The 21,862-nt window shown below is 41.4% G+C and overlaps 1 protein-coding gene across 13 annotated transcripts in view; it reads right to left on the reverse strand.

Annotated features, from left to right (window-relative positions):
• Positions 1–296: 296 nt before the first annotated feature.
• The window catches only part of ARHGAP19 (Rho GTPase activating protein 19), a 72,324-nt gene continuing 50,758 nt past the window's right edge, over positions 297–21,862 (reverse strand). For 11 of the 13 annotated variants that reach the window (XM_063780946.1, XM_001161035.6, XM_063780945.1 and 8 more), the window contains 4 exons: positions 13,320–13,418; positions 7,884–7,991; positions 7,267–7,345; positions 297–4,252 (listed from right to left, as the gene is read on the reverse strand). In XM_063780946.1, the coding sequence (XP_063637016.1) occupies positions 4,242–4,252; positions 7,267–7,345; positions 7,884–7,991; positions 13,320–13,418 (297 nt within the window). In that variant the 3' untranslated portion in view covers positions 297–4,241. The remainder of the gene's footprint in view (positions 4,253–7,266; positions 7,346–7,883; positions 7,992–13,319; positions 13,419–21,862) is intronic. The other 2 variants (XM_063780944.1, XM_063780943.1) reach the window with 1 other exon arrangement.

The following is a 21,862-nucleotide window of genomic DNA, read 5'->3' on the forward strand; positions in this document are numbered from 1 at the left end:
CTGTTATTGTAACCATCACTCCTTATTTTTAAATGAAGAAATAAAAATTATGTGAGAAACTGAAATCTATGTGAAGCATTCTAGACTCAGCCATGGGAAATTAGGAAGCTCAGGATCCCAGAGGCTCCAAATCATACTTCTTATCAGCCAAAAGCCCCGGTCCTCCTGAACCCACCCACCCACCTAAAAACAAGCCAAAGAGGAGCCTTTCTAGAGGCTTCACTTTCCTCAGAACAAGAGAAAAACTCTCTCTTCAACATCAACAGTCAAAATGTGAATAGACCAGTCAAATCCTCTGGATATGAAACAAAACAATTTTAATTTCAGAATATTACAAGAATATAAAAGAAAGACAATGCATAGGATCGTTTCTTTACAATTACATACATATAGTCAAATAAGAATGAAAACTTTAACCAAAACACTTAAGAAACCTTGTTTCTCTTGTTGAGCAAGCTCAGGGATAGGACAAAGGCAACCCTTGCTCTGCAGAAAGAACCCTGAGGTGAGGGAATATTTCCCCCAATAGGTTCTATCTGTCCCCAGACATGGCCAGGGGAGGGCTCCATGGCTCTTTAGCACAGGCTGTGGCCTCACACACTCCAGTCTCCATGGTAACCCAAGCACTCAGGCTATTATGTCCCACACCTCCTCGCTGGCCTGCTTCTGTCAACTCTACGCTGGTAGAAGATCTCGGCATTAGCTGTCTGGGGAAGCTAACTTCCTACAGTGGGTTTTAGTTGAGTTAATCACCACTGGTGTAAAACGCTTGTGCATCTTAGGAACCCAAATCTTCCCCAAATTCTAGACAATCCCACAAAATGCTAGTATCTAGGTTTAGATCTAGGTCCTGTCTTCCGTTTGAAGCCTTCAGGGTAAAGGAGGGCAGAGATAAGGCTCTCTCCTGGGGAAAGGAGTTCTACACAAAAATGACCTCAGAATGGGGGCCATTAGCCTCAAGCATCTGTGTGAGGCCTTGTAGGAAAGGAGACAGAGTCTAGAGACATCTATTCCTAAAAATCACCTGGTTGCATGGCCAGTCACTGTGGGGCACGTTCCCAGTGACCACAGGTTCTCCTAGACGGCAGTATTTTCAACTGCATGCTAACACAGGCTGCTGTGAGGGAAGCTGAACAGAAACATTCCTACTCAGGAGGAGAGAATGGCTCTGTTCTGACACTCTAGGATCGACTGCTTCCTTACAGGTCAACAGAACAGATACCTCCGGAGCACCCAGGTGTCACTGCAGTCAACAGCCCTCCACTAGCCCATTTCCCAAGGGTGTTCCCTTGTCCTTCCTGAATGACTCTGGAAGGACATTCTGGGTAAAGAGCTTTCCTTTGCGGAGGATCAACTGTAGTTTTGGTTACGATTCATTACCTGCTCCTTTTTTTACGGTTCGTTACCTGCTCCTATTTTGGCCCTCAGGTACAGTCAGTATCTCCTGATGCTCTTTCACTACTACAGCAGGGTTTTTCACACCAGATTCATTGGTCCCAATGCAAAAGTCTATCATTGTAAAAGGTGAGAAATTCCAGCGCCTATGGTTCTCACTAATTTAGTCAGTGGGGTTCACACAGTACAGTCTGGACCAGGAAGGTGGCCTGCAGTTTAATATGTGTATCCCTCTGGCACAAACACAAGGCCCCAAATTGACACCACATCAAAGCCCATCACAGGTGACCCCAGAAAGAAATGAGGTTGTAAAAGCCACAAGAAGAGGCACTTCCAGAGAGATGGTTCCAACATGAAAAACAAACACAATGAAATAGATTCAAAAAAAATCTTATAGATTAAAAAACTCTGTTAAATACTGGCTCAAAAACAATACCTGCCCACCAAATCAGAAGGGAGACAGCAGCCTTCTGTGGCAAATGATAAAAGGGGTTTTCTCTGTGTTTTCCGTAAGATTCCACAGGATTAGAATAGTTACATATTACAAGGTAGAAGGTTATGCTGCTTACTCCTCAAATTTGGATTCTAAGTCGATCACAGCTTCTATTAAGAAAAATGACCTATAAAACCCCTAAAGCAAGGGAAAACATATTCAATAAATAAACAAAACACACATAAACCACCCAAGGAGACCAGCTATATAAAGGCATGTGCATGTGATAAATATCTCTCTCATGATCCTCACCCCAGAACACAACCTTTGCTTATGATTCCATTCACCCAAAGAGCATCTACATCCATCTAAATCTCAGCTACTTCCCTTAAATAGAATCAAAAACTAACACGATGACAGGAGCTATCAGGTCACCACTCTGCTCCCTCTACCTGATGCCAGCCCTGTTTAACAGACCATAGCACCACTTCAGGATGAAGCATGTCTAAACAAATAAAGGAAAGAAGGAAGAGTTAAGGAAGAATACCATTTCAATTTGGTGATACCAAAAGGGTTTTCTGTTTGAATTAACTGATATCTGGTGTAAGGGATTTCATTTTCTTAATAAGAAAAAAAAAGTCAAATATTTAATAGAAACCTACGCAAACGAATTTGCTAATATGTGTTTTTAAAAATGACATAAAACTGCTCTAGAGAAAGGGGCTTCTAAGCAGTTTTGTTTTCCTAACCATCTATTGTTCACACTGCATTAAGCTGGAAGACCAAATTTTACATTTTTCTCCACTATTGCTGTTACAGCAGCAAAAGCAGCAGAAAGGCTGGCAGAGAGGGCTGCCAGCTGGGCACAAGGCCAAGCTCTGCTCCCCCAGAGTCATCTTTCATTTCAGCAATGGTGCAGCATATTCAACAGTTTAGAAATAGGTCAGCAAACCACATTTTGTGGGGCAACTGCTTCCCCATAGTGGCCTGACTCGGCTCCAACCCACAGGGTGAGAAGGGTTGTACAGCTCCACAGAGCCAGGCACAAACCTGAGCATTCCCCCCTGCTACATGCTGCTCTCTGGGCAGACACCAGTTCATATTAGGTCAAAGCCATGCCACTGCTCTATCCAACACAAGTGAACACACCAAATCCAAAAGCCAGAAGCTCTGGCCCCATCTCCAAATTACCACCTGTGTCCCTTCTGACAAGGAGAGGGCGGAACAGTAACACTCCTTGAACACTGGTGACAAGCCACAGCTGCTTCCAAATAAGAACATTCTCTCCTTTAAATCCTGTCAGCCCTGCAGAGGCTGCTGCTTGCTTCTTCTTTCTGATCCTAACTTCCTCTCAGGAGACGGTCTAGCCTGCACCCTCAGAGGGTGCAATGTAATCCCACCCATAAAGAGTCATCCTGGGACATAAAGGCAGCCAGCCCCCTCCTAGGCACACTCCAGAACTTCCCCCACATACAAATATTTTAGCAAACTTCTCTTATGCTGTCAGTGACTTTCCTTGAGTCACAGTGATTTGGTTCAGAAGTATTACGTTGGCACCAGAGATGTTTTAGTCAAGAGGAAATTGAATGAAGATAACAAGTTCAGCAAAACACAATTATTTTCACATCACTGAGGAAAGGGAAAGAGAGAGAGATGGACAAGGGAGGGAGAAATGGAAGGAAGGAAAAGAGTTTAATAATTAAGATTTGTTAAAATACTGTATCATTCTGAATTCTCCTTTTTCAATACTGCAGGTCAAATACTCTGATGTCAGACCCAAGAAATAATAAAAAATGTCCAGAAAAGCTATAAATTCTTTGGACACAAATTAGGTATTGAGGAATACAGCCTCATAAGATAAAGAGTTTTCCCAAAGCTCAAAGTGAAAAAGAGGGAAAGATATCTAGCTTAGAGCCCAACCAAAAACATGGCTTTTAAAACAAAGAAATAAACAAACAAAAACAACCAAATACCCAATACTATCAAAACAGAGAAAAACCCAAAATATCCATTAAAAACAACATCAATCCACTGGGACAGTGCTTTTTAAAAAATTACTGGCAGTTGAGCACACATTTCATATTTTTTTTCAAAAGTGGAATCTGCCTAAACACATTGAGCGAGCACTGAAGCCCACCTTAGTGTGGTGTATAAGCTGGTTGGATAGTTAGTGGTTTCCCCATAATATTAAAAAAGAGAGACAGGGCCTAAGCACTCTCTCAGAAGGCACAGCTTGCAAACATCATCCAGTGAGTGGGGTTAGAGGTATCAGTCGGGTCACGGTATTAGTTGGCTTTGACAATTCAAAATGCAGCAAGCAAGCTGCAAGTCCAAGCTTTGCTGTGGGCAGGAATAACACCTGCCCACTAAACAGAAAATTCTGCATGGACCATAGGAGACAACTCTGGATCCTTCAGAGAAATCCTAGGTTGAAGGAAAAACAAGAGCGTTAGACATGTTCTTAAATATTTCTTTTTGCAAACATCCCACTCAAAAGCTACAGGGTCTACACTTAATATTTTCTCCAAACTGAGGGCTAATGAGTTTAATTAAGAATGTGTGACTCTACCAAATAAACATCTGCCTGATATAATCTCGTTCATTAAATCATCTTAATGGCCGTAACAGCTAACAGTAAGTACATATTTTGTGCTGCTCTAAGTTATTTATGTACATTATTTATCCTCACAATAACCAGTATATGAGGTACTACTCCTACCATTTTACAGAGTAAGAATCCGCAGCCTACACAGTTCATTTGCCCGAGGACTAATATATAAGCTATTAAGCAGCAAAACTGGGAATGGAACCCAAGCCCAGCTGAATGCAGAACTCATGCTCCTACCACCACCGCCCCTCTCAACACTCAATGTTTACTAAAAGCCGACTCAGCACAAGGCACTGTCATTTTTCGGAGGATGAGAAGAACAGGAGACAGAAGGCCACAAATACACTAAGTCTGACCTTTGTCTTCTAGAAGAAAAACTAGTTACAGAGATAAGACAACACGTGAAGTAAATACAGTAAATCATACTAAGTGTCGATATTTTTGTAGCATTAATAAGTTCAAAGGAAAAAGTATTATATTTGGCTGTGTTAGCCAGAGAAAGTTTCAAAGAGGAGGTGAGATTTAGGCTAGACTTTGAAGAATGGGTAAGATTTTGACTACTGAAAATAATGGCCATAATAAGTAGGTGCTAAATCAGTGGTTCTCATGTGGAGATGACTTTGCCTCCTCACCCACCATGGGACGTTTGGCAATGTCTAGAAGCACTTTTACTTATCACAGCTGGGGGAAGGATGCTCCCAGCATCGATGGGGTAAAGGCCAGGAAGGCTGCTCATCATACAGTGCACATGGCAGCTCCTACAACAAAGCATTATCTGAACCAACATGTCAGTAGTGTGCCAAGGTTGAGAAATCCTGTACTAAATAATAGTCTTTTTGGATTATGTTGTTGATCACAGTAATAAAATTACATTATCTTCTTCAAAGAATATGTTACTTTTATTATAAACATCACTATCAAAAAATCTGAGGTTGTATATTCATTGTTGTATAAAAGAAATGCATGGCAGGCACCTGGATCTGTGGGCTTGGAGACTGCCAATGTCTGAAGAGAGTTCAGACCTGGCATTGCCAGGCTGGAAGTAGTTATCATACAGAGAGCAGAGCTGAGCAGTGGAAGGAGACCAAGCTGCAAAGAGGCAGGAGAAGCAGGTGCAGAAACGAACAGAACTTAAGAGCAGAACTTAAGATAGAGCATTGAAAAAAATAAAGATGTAGTGGAATAGGCAAACAACAGTAAGCCACTGCAGATAAGGAAAAGAATTAAAGAGGAAGAAGAACAAGAATAATGTAGCATCATAACACCAGGAAGGCATTTCCAGATAGAGGAAGTGACCAGGAGAGAGTAAAGTGAAAATGCCATTGCCTGATCCAATTGAGGGTCATTCATTATCTCGACTTCTCTGAACTACTAACATTTTTGAGAATCTAATTAGAACCATATATTCTCTCCCCCAGAAAAATACACATATGTACCTACACAAAAGATTGCGTCAACAGTACTGGGAACTTTATTAGACCATTTAGGAAGTCCACAGATGACAAGGTCAACAATCCCTGCTCTAAAGCTTATTGGTGAAATATTAAACTGGTTTTTAAAAAACGTCTTTCTTTCTTTCCAAGGTAGAGCTGTCAATACAGAAAGGTATTATTTCTGCATGTCTTTCAAAAATGACAGCAACAAAAGTTGTAACTGATACAAAACAATGTAGCCTTCAAAAATAACTTATGCTTGGTTTTGATTCATGGACATACAGAAATATTTAGACACAAAAAACTCAAACCCCCATCTTGTCTCAATTAGACAGCCCAGCCTGGAAGACAGAAGCAATGAGGAAAGAAAAGAGAGTTTAGATAATTCATTCAAGGATAAGTAAGAAGAATATACTGAAATCTAATTTTCCAGAAAAGAATTTATCCATAAGGATTAGGCTTTTGATCTCTGACTATTGCTGATGTCTCAAATAGTAATTATGCTCATATCCCGGTGATAAAACAATCATGTCAAACCAGACTCACTTCAGCTGCCACATGAGCCTTATATAACAAGACCAGGTTTCAGCCTGTTTTCTACAGTAACAACTATAACCACTTGTTAATGATTTAACAATGACAATGTGCTGCCAAAACATTATTTCAATTGAGCCTCATAATAAATTAATAAATCTGTGAAGTAGATGTAACTTTTGTCCTCATTTTCAGAGGAGAAAACTTGAATTCATAGAGAATGGGTGGTTTTCCTGGGTCAGAGGAATGATAACTCCCATCAGGACTAACCACAAATCTCACGGCCTTTCCATTGACCCACTTGGCTCCTTCAGAGGAAGGCACAGCAGGCTTTTACCAGAAGAGCCTGGGACAATCAGCAGTCCCAGCATTAAATAGTCCTCTTTGTCCTAAATAGCCCCCAAAATATGCTGTATGATATGACTTCCAGGATCCTTAGGCACGAGCTGTTGATCTAGAAAGCTTCACTAATTAGGGCTGGCCTACACAGAATAGGAACCTATCTAGTCCATAAGCATACTCCCAGCACTGTTGAACTTGGTTTCACAAATTCATTTACACTTGTTTTTAATTTGCTTCGCAAGTATTCTTAAGGTATTTTCCCCCATGTGTCCTGTCTGTCCAAGAACACAGGGACCATGTGGGTCTGTGTTCACAGCTCTACCCTTAGCACCCAAGACAATGCTGAGTAAATGGTTCAATAACCATCTGGTGAATGAAGTCAAGGGCAAGGACCTGGCCTTGTAATTTTTATGTCACTTCTGACTACAAATGTACTATCCTGGGAATTCAAACAAATGCTACTGACTAGATGCAGAAAGGAATTACATTTAGTAAGAACAGAGAGTAAGTACAATTAGTACCTTTTTTCCCCTCTTTCTTCCCTTCAGACCACTTCAATCTTGTTGGTGTCATCGTGACAGCTGGAGAGCCAGAAAATAACTGTAATAAGAAAATTGTACAGTGGTTTCAATGTTCTAATGGCATTCCTATAGACAGACTTTACTAACAAATGAATTATTTGTTCAATTTCAATGTGAAGAGTTTTTCTGAGACTGATGTATTTATATCTCACTAATCTTAACTGATTTACTGCTGGCTTAATGAAGTAGGCATGCCTAGGATATCTTGAACCACCACCCCACAGGTAATATAGAGCCTAGGAGGCCTGGCTCAAATGTCACCTGTGGAATCTTCCAGTAAGAACTAACTGCTTCCTCCAGCACTTGTTTAAGGAGCTACTGTACTGTACTACTCATCTGCTTGTGACTAGTGATATCATTCTTGAATTCAAAATGTGTTTGTTTGTTGAATGAGTCAATGAAAACCAACAGAAAGAAGGTAGCATAAATGAAAGGATTGAGAAAAAGCCATTTGAATGGCCCAAAGAAACACAGTAAAACAGATGACAGTATATCAATTTTCCTCTTTTCTACAAATATATACAGACAGACAGACAGTCCAAAGAACAGTATCTTACTAAGTTCCTATTTTCTTTGCTGGTTCCCTTCAATTCACCAATGGCCACAGATTCTGGAGTAGGGTTCTTTTTCTTTTCGGACATCATCTGATTTCCCAGGACCTTCCGCTGATTTAAGAACAGAAAACATTTGATTTATAAACACCTACTGCATCTACAGTGGAGCTATACTAGTCTTCAAAACTGTAATGTCCTTGGGTTAAAAAAATCTCAGCATTCTGATAATCCTGTATGGACCCTCTCAGGCCATCTTATACAACAGAGGCCAAAGCATGTTACCAAAAAAACCCAAAATCATTACTTTTGTTTAAGTGATCACTTTTCCTCCACATTTAAAAGGGCTGAAAGGTTAGAAGCAACTTTATAGTTGATTTAAACAAGCTAATATAGGTCAATTACAGTGTGCCTCTGAGACCAGTTACTCACAATATAGAAACACCAGTTACTCATCATATAATTTTTTTCCCCAAAGATGTGCTGTCTCTGGCAACTATTTAAAACGTCCCTCCCGCCTACTTACCACTGAGGGATACTTAGGCTGGCTCTTCTCTAAGGCACTTCTTCCTCCCTGTCATTTACTCACACAAGACTGGAACATTTGGAGACATTCTATAAGAGTTCCTAATATAGCCACAAGAAGGTAGAGGCCTTCTTAAGGGGGTCACATGACTGTACTGACATTCAGAGCAAGACTAAAAGCCCTTTCATCTCTGAACAGCTTAGAAGATGATGTAGTTTAGGTAACCGCCAACAGTGACAATTCTACCATCTTTGGAGAAATTTTTTTTTCCCTTAGAGAATAAATTTGAATTCTAAAAAAAGAACATATCAAAACTAGAACATTAAACCCTGCATTATAAATATCAGCAGCAATATTCAGAACATTCTGATTTAATAAATAATTTACATGAGAGGAGTTCTGGAGGAAAAAACTCTAGCCAAAAAAGGGATCCAGACAGGCTAGATGGTCAATTATACCTTGATAAGGCTGAGGGAAAACACAAAAATAATATTTTAGGCCGGGAGCGGTGGCTCACGCCTGTAATCTCAGCACTTTGGGACGCTGAGGCGGGTGAATCGCTGGAGGCCAGGAGTTTGAGACCAGCCTGGCCAACATGGTGAAATACTGTCTCTACTAAAATTAACTGGGCGTGGTGGTGCATGCCTGTAATCCCAGCTACTCGGGAGGCCGAGGCATGAGAATCACTTGAACCCAGGAAGTGGAAGTTGCAGTGAGCTGAGATCATGCCACTGCACTCCAGCCTGCACAACACAGTGAGACTCTGTCTCACCAAAAAAAAAAAAAAAAAAAAAAAAGACTAACACATAGAGAAACATTTATCTGACTATAACTTTTCTGATTATCAATCATCTCTATGACAGGGAAGTCAGAGGGAATGACAGATTCTTCCAAATGAGAAGAAAAAAACAAGAGTAAACTAACGATGTTCGTTTTACTAGCCCTGTCTAAGCAGGTAAATGCACTTTTAGGATTCTAGCTAAGGGATTTTTTTTAAACAATGATAAAATAAACATAACATAAAATTTACTATTTTAACCATTTTTAAGTATACAGTTCAGTGGTATTAAGTATATTAATAGTGTTGTGCAACCATCACCATCATCTGTCTTCAGAACTTTCTCATCCTCCCAAACAGAAATACTGTACCCATTAAATAATATCTCCCCATTCTCCTCATACTCTTAGCTCCCCTGACAACCAACCACCTTCTCTACTTTCTGTCTCTGAACTTGACTCACAGGTACCTCAGTGGAATCATACAGTATTTTTCCTTTTATGACTGGATTATTTCTCTTAGCATAATATCTTCAAGATTCATGCATGTTGTAGGATATGTCAGAATTTCTTTCCTTTTTAAGGACAAATAATGTTCCATTATCTGTATATCCAAGTTTTGTCATCCATTCATCAGTCAATAGACAGTTGGGTTGCTTCTGCCTTTTGGCTTTTGTAAATAATGCTGCTATGAATACGGGTGTACGAATATTGCCTCAAGACCCTGCTTTCAATTCTTTTGGTTATATACCGGGAGTAGCATTGCTGGATCATAAGGTCATTCTATTTCAATTTTTTAGGAACTGCCATACTGTTTTCCACAGTGGCTCCTCCATTTTACATTCCTATCAATAGTGCATAGGGGTTCCAAATTCTCCACATCCTCATCAACATTTGTTATTTTCCGTTGCTTTTTTTTTTTTTTTTATAATAGTCATCCTAGTGGGTGTGAAGTGGTATCTAATTGTGGTTTTGATTTACATTTCCCTAATGATTAGTGATGTTGAACATCTTTTCATGTGTTTCTTGGCCATCTGTACATCTTCTCTGGAGAAATTTCTATTTAAGTCCTTTGCTCACTTTTTTTTTTTTTTTTTTTTGAGACAGAGTCTCGCTCTGTCACCCAGGCTGGAGTACAGTGGCTCAATCTCGGCTCACTGCAACCTCTGCCTCCTGGGTTCAAACGATTCTCCTGCCTCAGCCTCCTGAGTAGCTGGGACTACAGGCACGTGCCAACATGCCCGGCTAATTTTTTGTATTTTTAATAGAGATGGAGTTTCACCGTGTTAGCCAGAATGGTCTTAATCTCCTGACCTCGTGATCCGCCCACCTCAGCCTCCCAAAGTACTGGGATTACAGGCGTGAGCCACTGCGCCCGGCCTCTGCCCACTTTTTAATGAGGTTGTTTTTGCTCTGTTGAGTTATAGGAGTTCTTTAGATTATTATGGATATTAATCCCTAATCATAAATATGATTTGCAAATATTTTCTCCCAATCCAGGGTTGCCTTTTCACTCTGTAGATGGCAAAGGAAATTTTGATGTCAAGTAAGCCTAATGTCCTAGAAGCTACTGGCCCCAGGAGGTCAGGATTGAGAGTGAATTCTAGATATCTATAAATTATAACTAGGACCAAAATTACAGTAAGATGACTTTGTAAATGCTAACAGCTGTACCTTAAAAAAAAAAATTACAGACACAGTGGCTCACATCTGTAATCCCAGTACTTCAGGGGGCCAAAGCAGGAGGATCGCTTGAGCCCAGAAATTCAAGACCAGCAACACAGGCTGGGTATGGTGGCTCACGCCTGTAATCTCAGCACTTTGGGAGGCCAAAGCGGGCAGATTACTTGAGGCCAGGAGTTCAAGACCAGGCTGGCCAACATGGTGAAACCCCAACTCTACTAAAAATAGAAAAAATTAGCCGGGCATGGTGGTGGGCGCCTGTAATCCCAGCTACTAGGGAGGCTGAGGTGGAAGAATCACTTGAACCCTGGAGATGGAGGTTGCAGTGAGCTGAGATCACGCCACTGCACTCCAGCCTGAGGCATAGAGCGAGACTGTCTCAAAAAAAAAAGGCCAGCAACACAGCAAGACCCCATCTCTACAAACATTTAAAAATCAGCCAGGTATGATGGCATGCACTTGCAATCCCAGCTACTTGGGAGGCTGAAGTAGCAGGATCGCTGAGCGCCCAGGAGATCAAGGCTGCAATAAGCCATGATGGTGCCACTTGTACTTCAGCCTGAGCAGCAGAGCAAGACCCTGTCTCAAAAATAAATAAATAAATAAATAAATAAATAAATATTACAAGTTATTTATTTTTAGGGCAAAAATTTTAAATTTTAAGCAAAGAGCTCCCTGTGTTGCTGGAATTATATATCTTAATAACAAAGTAATTTTTAAAAGAAAAGCAGGGCAAAACACCAAAAATAAAAACAAAAGGAAGCCATTATCCTCAGCAAACTAACACAGGAACAGAAAACCAAACACCACACGTTCTCACTTATGAGTAGGAGCTGGCCGGGTGCAGTGGCTCATGCCTATAATCCCAGTACTTTGGAAGGCCAAGGCGGGTGAATCACTTGAGGTCAAAAGTTCGAGACCAGCCTGGCCAACATGGTGAAACCTCGTCTCTACTAAAACTACAAAAATGAGCCAGGCATGGTGGCGCACGCCTGTAGTCCCAGCTACTTGGGAGGCTGAGGCAGGAAAATGGCTTGAAACCAGGAGGCGGAGGCTGCAGTGAGCTGAGATCAAGCCACTGCACTCCAGCCTGGGTGACAGAGAGAGACTCCATCTAAACAAAAAAGTGGGAGCTAAACAATGAGAACACATGGACACAGGGAGGGGAACAACACACACTGGGGCCTACTGGGGGGTGGAGTGGGGGGAAGGAGAGTATTAAGAAAAGTAGCTGGCCAGACGCAATGGCTTATGCCTGTAATCCCAGCAATTTGGGAGGCTGAGGCGGGTGAATCACCTGAGGTCAGGAGTTCCAGACCAGCCTGGCCGACATGGTGAAACCCCCTCTCTACTAAAAAGGCAAAAATTAGCTGGGCATGGTGGCAGGCACTTGTAATCCTACCTACTTGGGAAGCTGAGGCAGGAGAATCGCTTGAACCCAAGAGGGGGAGGTTGCAGTGAGCCGAGACCATGTTATTGCACTCCAGCCTGGGCGACAACAGCGAGACTCTGTCTCAAAAAAAAATTAAAAAAATAAAAATAGCTAACGCATGCTGGGCTTCATACCTAGGTGATGGGTTTACAGGTGCAGCAAACCACCATGGCACACATTTACCTATATAACAAACCTGCACATCCTGCACATGTACCCAGAAATAAAAATTAAAAAAAAAAAAAAAGATACTCAGTGCTTTTGGGGCAGCAATCTCTTCCAAAAAAGAAAAATAGAAAAGAAAAGCAGTGTATAGCACTCATCTCTCTCCAAGTTAACCAAAACCTTGCCTTAGTTCATGCATGGAAATTTGAACCCCATGATCAAGTTATCTACTGCCACCTGATGGCAATATTCCTTCACTACACGTTCCGATAGTTTGAAGACTTATAAATTTAATCTGCAAACATGGTGATAGCAGCAATAACGTAGAAGCATATTTTGTATTTGTTTTAAAAACAAGATTTTTACTGAATTTGATACATGGAAGAAAGTACAACAACTGTTAAAAATATTAAGCTCACAAAAATTTGGGGTATCAAAACTCACTAGCCTATTGGAAAATCCAGTTTTCTAACAGTTTCCCTAGTCTGTCTCAACTTCCTCACTTCTCCACAGGTTTACCAAATTGCATAAAGAAGTGTGTAACTCGAAGCAGATCAGAAAACAAAAGGGCCTCTTACACTGCTCAGGAATGCAGACTCTGTCCTTAGCCCCTTAGCCCCAGAAGAAAAGGAAGGACCCTTACTTCTACTCCTCACGTCACAGAGCCCCTTCTCTGATGTGCAACACAGCAAAGCACTTTGCAATATAAAAGCTTTTCAACATTTTGTCTTTACCCCCTTATAAACTAGCCCTTTATAGGGTCCCCAAAAAACAGAAGAAAACTTTTTATGCATAAGAAAAATCACATTGTTACATTTCCTAAAAATCAATGCTGAAAACGACAGCCCAGCATACCTACCTTAATAAGCCCACTGAAGGAGCGCGAACGAGCCCTCTTTTGTACCTGGGAAGTAGAAGGTTCTCGCCCGGGTGTCTGGGTCAATGATTGCTTATTAAACTAAAAGAAAACATGGAGAACATTTTATAAATACTTTCCCATCAAGACACAGCATTCTGTGACAACGAATAGCTAAGTGTAAATAAAAGTCCAGGAAAAACTGAGTCTGCGCATAGATGGATTAGGAGGTCAAAAAGCCAATCACAAAGTCAGAAATGATGATGCCAAAAGAAGTGGATTCAAGTGCTCTGAGGGGCTCTGCACGCCACATTCCTTGAATGTGGAATTACTGTCCCCATTCTACAGACAAAAAAACTGAGACTTGGAGAGCTTATGAAATTTATCCACGATCCCCAGCTGCTAGCCAAGACTTTTTTGCAACAAAGCATCTTGGAACCACACAGTTACTGGCACAATCTAAAACAGTCCCTAATTTAACATAAATTGCATACAGAATTTTTTTAAGTTACTAAAACTCTTTAAATGGACATCTATCATGACTGCCTGCCAACAATACCATCAGAGGAAATACATCAGAATGCAGACTTGTCAATGCTATCAACATCAGCTCTCTGGAGGTATCTAAAGTGGAAAACGAGAAGACCCAATGCATTGAATAATCTTATTCAATGCTTTGATTAGCCATTCATTTCCCACTTAAAAAGTAATAATAATATAGCATTTAACTCTTCTACTCTTCTGCCTTTTCAGATTGTTGATGATGTTGCTGTTGTTGCTGGAGACAAGAGTCTCACTCTGTTGCCAGGCTGGAGCGCAGTGGCACAATCTCGGCTCACTGCAACCTCAGCCTCCCAGGTTCAAGCAATTCTCATGCCTCAGCCTGGCGAGTAGCTGGGATTACAGGCGTGCGCCACCACACCCAGCTAATTTTTTCTATTTTTAGTAGAGATGGGGCTTCACTGTGTTGGCCAGGCTGATCTCGAACTCCTGACCTCAAGTGATCCGCCCACCTCGGCCTACCAAAGTGCTAGGATTACAGGCGTGAGACACCACACCCAGCCTCTTCTGCCTTTTCTAACTATACTTTTAAAATTTCGGAACTGTAAAAATTTGGGAATTTTATCAGTTCACGTTCTGGAGGTTAAAAAATTACTTTTACATAAAAGTACCAAGAGGTTCTCAAAGTTAATTGTCTCGGCAGGCAGAAAAATTAGCCACGTCTGAAGAGCTTAGCTAGTAAGTATCCCTCCTGAATAAACTGGGACAAGTAAAAAATGCATCTTTCCTGATGGTGGCAAGGGTACAATAAGGTAAATTCTCTCATATCCAACTCAAGGGAGTGTTAACTGGCAAAATGTTCTGGGAAGGTATTTAGCAAGGTGTATCCAGAGCCTTTTTAAAATGCATATTAAAAAGTACATGCCACTAAAAATACAAAAAATTAGCCGGGCATGGTGGTGTACATCTGTAGTCTCAGCTACTCGGGAGGCTGTGGTGGGAGGATCATGATCACCTGAGCCCAGGGAGGTCGAGGCTGCAGTGAGCCATGATTGTGCCATTGCACTCCAGCCTGGGCAACAGACTCAGAAAAAAAAAAAAAAAATACACCACATATAAAGTGTTCTTAGCCTGAAAAACTGAATTAGAATCAGATCAAGCCTCTAGAAATAGATCTAACTACCAGTTTATAGCATGAACTCAGGACTGTGAAACATGTTGAATAACATTACAGGAATGCAATCATTAAAATCCAGAATATAGGCCAAGCATGGTGGCTCATGCCTGTAATCTCAGCACTTTGGGAGGCCAAAGCCAGCAGATCACTTGAGCTCAAGAGTTCATGACCAGCCTGGGCAACATGGCGAAACCCTGTCTCTACAAAAAATACAAAAATTAGCCAGGCATGGTGGCACATGCCTGTAGTCCTGGCTACTCAGGAGGCTGAAGTGGGAGGATGGCTTGAACCCAGGAGGCAGAGGTTGCAGTGAGCTGAGATCACGTCATTCCAGTCTAGGCAACAGAGCTAGACCTTGTCTCAAAAAAAAAACAAAAAACAAAAAACAAAAAACAACTCAGTCTATGGAAAACAATATAGTTTCTTCCACAAATAACGTTCAAATAAAATCATGCACCACATAATGACATTTTGGTCAATGACAGACCACGTATATGACAGCAGGTCCCATCAGATTACAATGGAGGTGAAAAATTCCTATCACCTCATGATATCACTGCTGTCCTAACATCACAGCGCAATGTGTTACTCAAGTGACTGCAGTGATGCTGGAATAAACAAACCTACTGTGCTGGAAGCTGTATAAAAGTCTAGTACATACCATTATATACAGTACATAATTCTTGATAATGATAATAAATGGGCTAGATGTGGCAGCTCACACCTATAATCCCAACACTTTAGGAGGCCAAGACAGGTGGGTCACTTGAGACCAGGAGTTCAAGACCAGCCTGGCCAACAGGGTGAAACCTCATCTGTACTAAAAATACAAAAATTAGCTGGGCGTGGTGGTGGGCGCCTGTAATCCCAGCTACTCGGGAGGCTGAGGCAGGAGAATCGCTTGAACCTGGGAGGCAGAGGTTGCAGTGAGCCAAGTTCGCGTCATTGCACTCCAGCCTGGGCGACAGAGCGAGACTCTATCTCCAAAAAAAAACAAAAAACAAACAAAAAAAACAACAATAATGTTACTGGTTTATGTATTTACCATACTATACTTTTATCATCATTTATACCTTTTACCATTATTTTAGAGTGCACTCCTACTTATTTTTTTTTTAAGTTAACTATAAAACAGCCTCAGGCAGGTCTTTCAGGAGGTATTCTAGAAAAAGGCATTGTTATCATAGGAGATGACAGCTCCATGAGTGATATTGCCTCTGAAGACCTTCTAGTGGAATAAGATGTAGAGGCAGAAGACAGTGATATTAATGATCCTGTGTAGGCCTAGGTTAATGTGTATATTTGTGTCTTCAGTTTTGGAGTTTTTTTATTTTTTAGAGACGGGGTCTCGCTCTGTTGCCCAGGCTGGAGTGCAGTGGTGGGGATCATAGCTCACCGCTGCCCCAAACTCCTGGGCTCAAGCGATTCTTCCTGCTGAGGCTGAGGCTGAGGCCTCCTGAGTAGCTAGGACTACAGGCACACACTAACGAGACCAGTTAATTCTCTTAAATATTTTGTGGATACAAGGTCAATGCTGCCCAGGGTGGTCTCGAACTCCTGGCTTAAAGCAGTCCTCCCACTTTGGCCTCCCAAAGTGCTGGGATTACAGGAGTGAGCTACCATGCCCAGCCTGTGTCTTAATTTTTAATTAAAAAGTATTAAAATTTACAAACAAATTAAAAGTTTTTAAAATAGAAAAAAGCTTATAGCATAAAGATATTCAGAAAATATTTTGTACAGATGCATAGTGTTTTTGTGTTTTAAGCTAAGTGTTATTACAAGAGTCAGAAAGTTAAAAAAGTTTTAAGTCTGTAAAGTAAAAAAGTTACAGTAAGCTAAAGGTAATTAATTATTGAAGAAAAAAATTTTATAAATTTAGTCTAGCCTAAGTGAACAGTGATTATAAAGTCTACAGTCGTGTCAGCAATGTCCTAGGGTCTTCACATTCACTCACCACTCACTTACTGACACACCTAGAGTAACTTCCAATCCTGCAAGCTCCATTCATGGTAACTGCCCTATACAGGTGTACTATTTTTTATCTTTTATACTGTATTTTTACTGTACCTTTCCTTTGTTTAGATACACAAATACTTACCATTGTTACAATTGCCTACAGTACTCAGTACAGTAACATCCTCTACAGGTTTGTAGCCCAGAAGCAACAGGCTACACCATACAGCCTAGGTGTGTACTAAGCTACGCCATCTAGGTTTATGTAAGTACACTCTATGATGTTCACACAACAATGAAATCACCTAAAAACGCATTTCTTAGAACATATCCCAATCATCAAGTGATACATGACTATAAAGAAAAAGGGAGTGGGCCGGGAGCGGTGGCTCACGCCTGTAATCCCAACACTTTGGGAGGCCAAGGTGGGGGGATCACAAGGTCAGGAGAACGAGACCATCCTGGCCAACATGGTGAAACCCCGTCTCTACTAAAATACAAAAAAAAATTAGCCAGGCATGGTGGCACGCGCCTGTAGTCCCAGCTACTCTGGAGGCTGAGGCAGGGGAATTGCTTGAACCCAGGAGGCGGAGATTGCAGTGAGCCGAGATCGGAGATCGTGCCACTGCACTCCAGCCTGATGACAGAGCCAGACTCCGTCTCAAAAAAAAAAAGAAAAATAAGAAAAAGGGAGTGAGAGAGAGAGAGAGAGGTTGTGTGTGTGTGTGTGTGTGTGTGTGTGTGTGTGTGTGTCTAAATGTAGTGTGGCACCCTGGATTGGATCCTGGAGCAAAAAAAAAGATATTAGGGAAAAAAAAAGTAAAATCTGTAATGTTAGTAAGTAATGTACCAATTTTTTGTTTTCTTTTTTTTTTGACATGAGTTTCACTCTTGTTGCCCAGGCTGGAGTGCAATGGCATGACCTCGGCTCACAGCAACCTCTGCCTCCCTGGTTCAAGTGATTCTCCTGCCTCAGCCTCCCGAGTAGCTGGGATTACAGGCCTGAGCCACCATGCCTGGCTAATTTTGTATTTTTAGTAGAGACGGGGTTTCTCCATGTTGGTCAGGCTCATCTCGAACTCCCGACCTCAGGTGACCGGCCTGCCTCAGCCTCCTAAAGTGCTGGGGTTACAGGCATGAGCCACCCTGCCCAACCCTGTACTAATGTTAATTTCTTAGTTTTTATAATGTTAATATTAGGGGGAATTGGGTAAAGGGTACTTACCCAGTTTTTATTTTAAAGTTTATTTAAGCAAACTGGCAATGTTTTAAGGGGGAAAAAAAAAAAGAAGAAAGGGAGAAAAAGAGGCACTTATCTATTAAAAGAGACCTAGTACATGTAGCAGCCAAAAAAATAATGCATATTCATTTATCATGCCACTTCTAGAAAATAATCTACAATGAAAATACTTATGAACAAAAATTTATAAACTAAAAACCTAATTCCCAAATATGCCCAGTAGTAGGCAAATTATGTATAAATTTGGTTACACAGAATAGAATATTATATAAACATTTAAGGTTGGGCATGGTGACTCATGCCTGTAATCCCATGGGAGCCCAAGGCAGGCAGATCACCTGAGGCGAGGAGTTCAAGACCAGCCTGGCCAATATGGCATAATCCCGTCTCTACTAAAAATACAAAAATTAGCCAGGCATGGTGGTGCTCCACTATAATCTCAGTTACTTGGGAGGTTGAGGCAGGAGAATTGCTTGAGCCCAGGAGGTGGAGGGTGCAGTCAGGCGAGATCACGCCACTGCACTCCAGCCTAGGCGACAGAGCGGAACTCTGTCTCAAATAAAGAATATTATGTAAACATTTAAAATGTTCGTAGCCTTTTAATAACATGAGAAATGTTTGTAATATAAAGTTAAATGAAAAGGGTAGAATATAAAACAATATACATTATGATTTTTTCTTTTGGCCCAGATGTAAGGGCTCAAATATGATCTTAAGTAAACGAAAACAATGTGAAACATATATTCGTGGAGAGAAATACTAGGAGGAAATACTCTAAAACGTTATCAGTGGTTACCTCTGGATGTATATAGGTGATTTTTATGTTCTTCTTTACACACTTCTGCGGGTTTCAATGTTTCTTTAGTGAGCATGTATAATTTTTATAATCATGGAGAAAAAATTAGAAAACAATAAAATTATAGTTTCTTCAAAAAGATACAGCAGGCTGGGTGCGGTGGCTCGCGCCTGTAATCCCAGCACTTTGGGAGGCCAAGGCAGGTGGATCATTTGAGGTCAGGAGTTCAAGAACAGCCTGACAAACATGGTGAAACCCCATCTCTACTAAAAATACAAAAACATTAGCCGGGCATGGTGGCACATGCCTGTAATCCCAGCTACTCAGGGGAGGCTGAAGCAGGAGAATTGCTTGAACCCAGGAGGCGGAGGTTGCAGTGAGCTGAGATTGAGCCACTATACTCAAATATGATCTTTTACTTAAGATCACATTTACTTAAGATCATATTTGAGCCCTTACATCTACACTCCAGCCTGGGCAACAGAGCGAGACTCCGTCTTTAAAAAAAAGAAAGATACAGTATTTAAAACGTATGGAAGGATGGCCAGGTGCGGTGGCTCACACCTGTAATCCCAGAACTTTGGGAGGCCGAGGCAGGTGATCACTTGAGGTCAGGAGTTCAAGACCAGCCTGGCCAACATGGTGAAACACCATCTCTACTAAAAATGCAAAATTAGTCAGGCGTTGTGGCACATGCATGTAGTCCTAGCTATTCAGCAGGCTGAGGCAGGAGAATTGCTTGAACCCGGGAGGCAGAGGTGGCAGTGAGCCTAGATCGCACCACTGCACTCCAGCCTGGGCAACAGAGCGAGACTCTGTCTCAAAAAAATAAAAATAGGCCGGGCGCGGTGGCTCAAGCCTATAATCCCAGCACTTTGGGAGGCCGAGGTGGGCGGATCACAAGGTCAGGAGATCAAGACCATCCTGGCTAACACGGTGAAACCCCGTTTCTACTAAAAATACAAAAAAATTAGCCGGGCATGGTGGCGGGCACCTGTAGTCCCAGCTACTCAGGAGGCTGAGGCAGGAGAATGGCGTGAACCCAGGAGGCGGAGCTTGCAGTGAGTGGAGATTGCCACTGCATTCCAGCCTGGGCGACAGAGTGAGACTCCGCCTCAAAAAAAAAAAATAATAATAATAATAAATAAATAAATAATAAAAATAAAAATAAATAAAATGTATGGAAGGAGTCTGCATGCATGCATAAGAAATGCTTAGACTGTCATGTTTAGTGAAAAAAGGAAAAAATTTTAAAGTATATGATATGATCATAACTATGTAAAAAGATATCCAGAGGAAAAAGATCAAAAGAAATGCCCACAACATAAACACTGGCAGGAAGAGTGATTTGCTTTCTTCTTATCCTTCTCTATAATTTTCTGTTTTTCTAAAAAGTGCAAAATGTTTTTTTCTTTTTTACCTTTAAGTATCAGTGTTCTTTTTTTTTTTTTGAGACGGGGTTTCGCTCTTGTTGCCCAGGCTGGAGTGCAATGGCACGATCTCGGCTCACCGCAACCTCCACCTCCCGGGCTCAAGCAATTCTCCTGCCTCAGCCTCCAGAATAGATGGGATTATAGGCATGTGCCACCACACCCGGCTAATTTTTTTGTTTTGTTTTGTTTTGTTTTTTGAGACGGAGTTTCACTCTTGTTGCCCAGGCTGGAGTGCAATGGCATGATCTCGGCTCACCATAACCTCTACCTCCTGGGTTCAAGCAATTCTCCTGCCTCAGCCTCCTGAGTAGCTGGGATTACAAGCATGTGCCACCACACTCAGCTGATTTTTTTGCATTTTTAGTAGAGACCAGGTTTCTCCATGTTAGTCAGGCTGGTCTCAAACTCCCGACCTCAGGTGATCTGCCTGCCTCATCCTCCCAAAGTGCTGGGATTACAGGCGTGAGCCACCGCGCCCGGCCCTAATTTTGTATTTTTAGTAGAGACGGGGTTTCTCCATGTTGGTCAGGCTGGTCTCGAACTCCCGATCTCAGGTGATCCACCCGCCTAGGCCTCCCAAAGTGCTGGGATTACAGGTGTGAGCCACCGTGCCCAGCCGGTATCAGTGTTCTTGTTGAAAGAAGTCATTATACCTGTCCTACATGAAACTACTTAGTTTCTATCAAGAATTAAATCACTAGACTGGTTTGAATCTGCAGCAATACTCAGCCAACACCCTGTAAAATTCCAGTTGTAACACAATTTGCTAGATCTCAAAGTAATTTCAAAGAGATGGCAGAAACTTCTCTTAAATGACTGTTAATTCTTAAGAACAGCTCAGTTCACCATTATCTGAGTACTTGTTTATACCTGGCCTTATGCTGAGAGTAGGTATAAAATAAGTAAAAACAGACTCTTCCCCCAAGGAAGTCCCAGTTGAATAAAAGTCAAGAGGCTGACCCTGCCTGCTCAGGTAAAATTCAAGAGGGATTGAGACAAAATTAATCTTGAGAAAGAAACTACCCAAAGTCACAGAACTTACTTAAACCACACTTTGAGTCCCAAAATAGCAAATTTGTTCCCATAGCTCCAGCATAAACAAACTTAGCCACCAGAATTCCTACTTTCTAGTATCAGACTAGGGTCCTGATTTATTGTGTTCTCTAACTGCAAACAACTCTGTTAGTAAAAAGTTACCACTTAGACTTTGCTATGCCAGCCACTCTACACAGGTTATCTCTAATTTTTAGAACTTTGAAACATCGCTGTTACTATTACCATTTTACAAACAAAACTGAAATTCAGAAAAGTTATTTGCTAAGAAAATCTGGAGGGTTTAAACTTCGGAACAATATGTTTTAACTGCTGGTCCTCTCTCAGCAAACTTGGGACATGACCAAAATGAGAGACTCTCTAACCACACTTGGATCCTCCTGCTTAACTAGA

The sequence above is a fragment of the Pan troglodytes genome, chromosome 8 (genome assembly GCF_028858775.2).
Source record: "Pan troglodytes isolate AG18354 chromosome 8, NHGRI_mPanTro3-v2.0_pri, whole genome shotgun sequence".
NCBI classification, from domain to species: Eukaryota; Metazoa; Chordata; class Mammalia; order Primates; family Hominidae; genus Pan; species Pan troglodytes.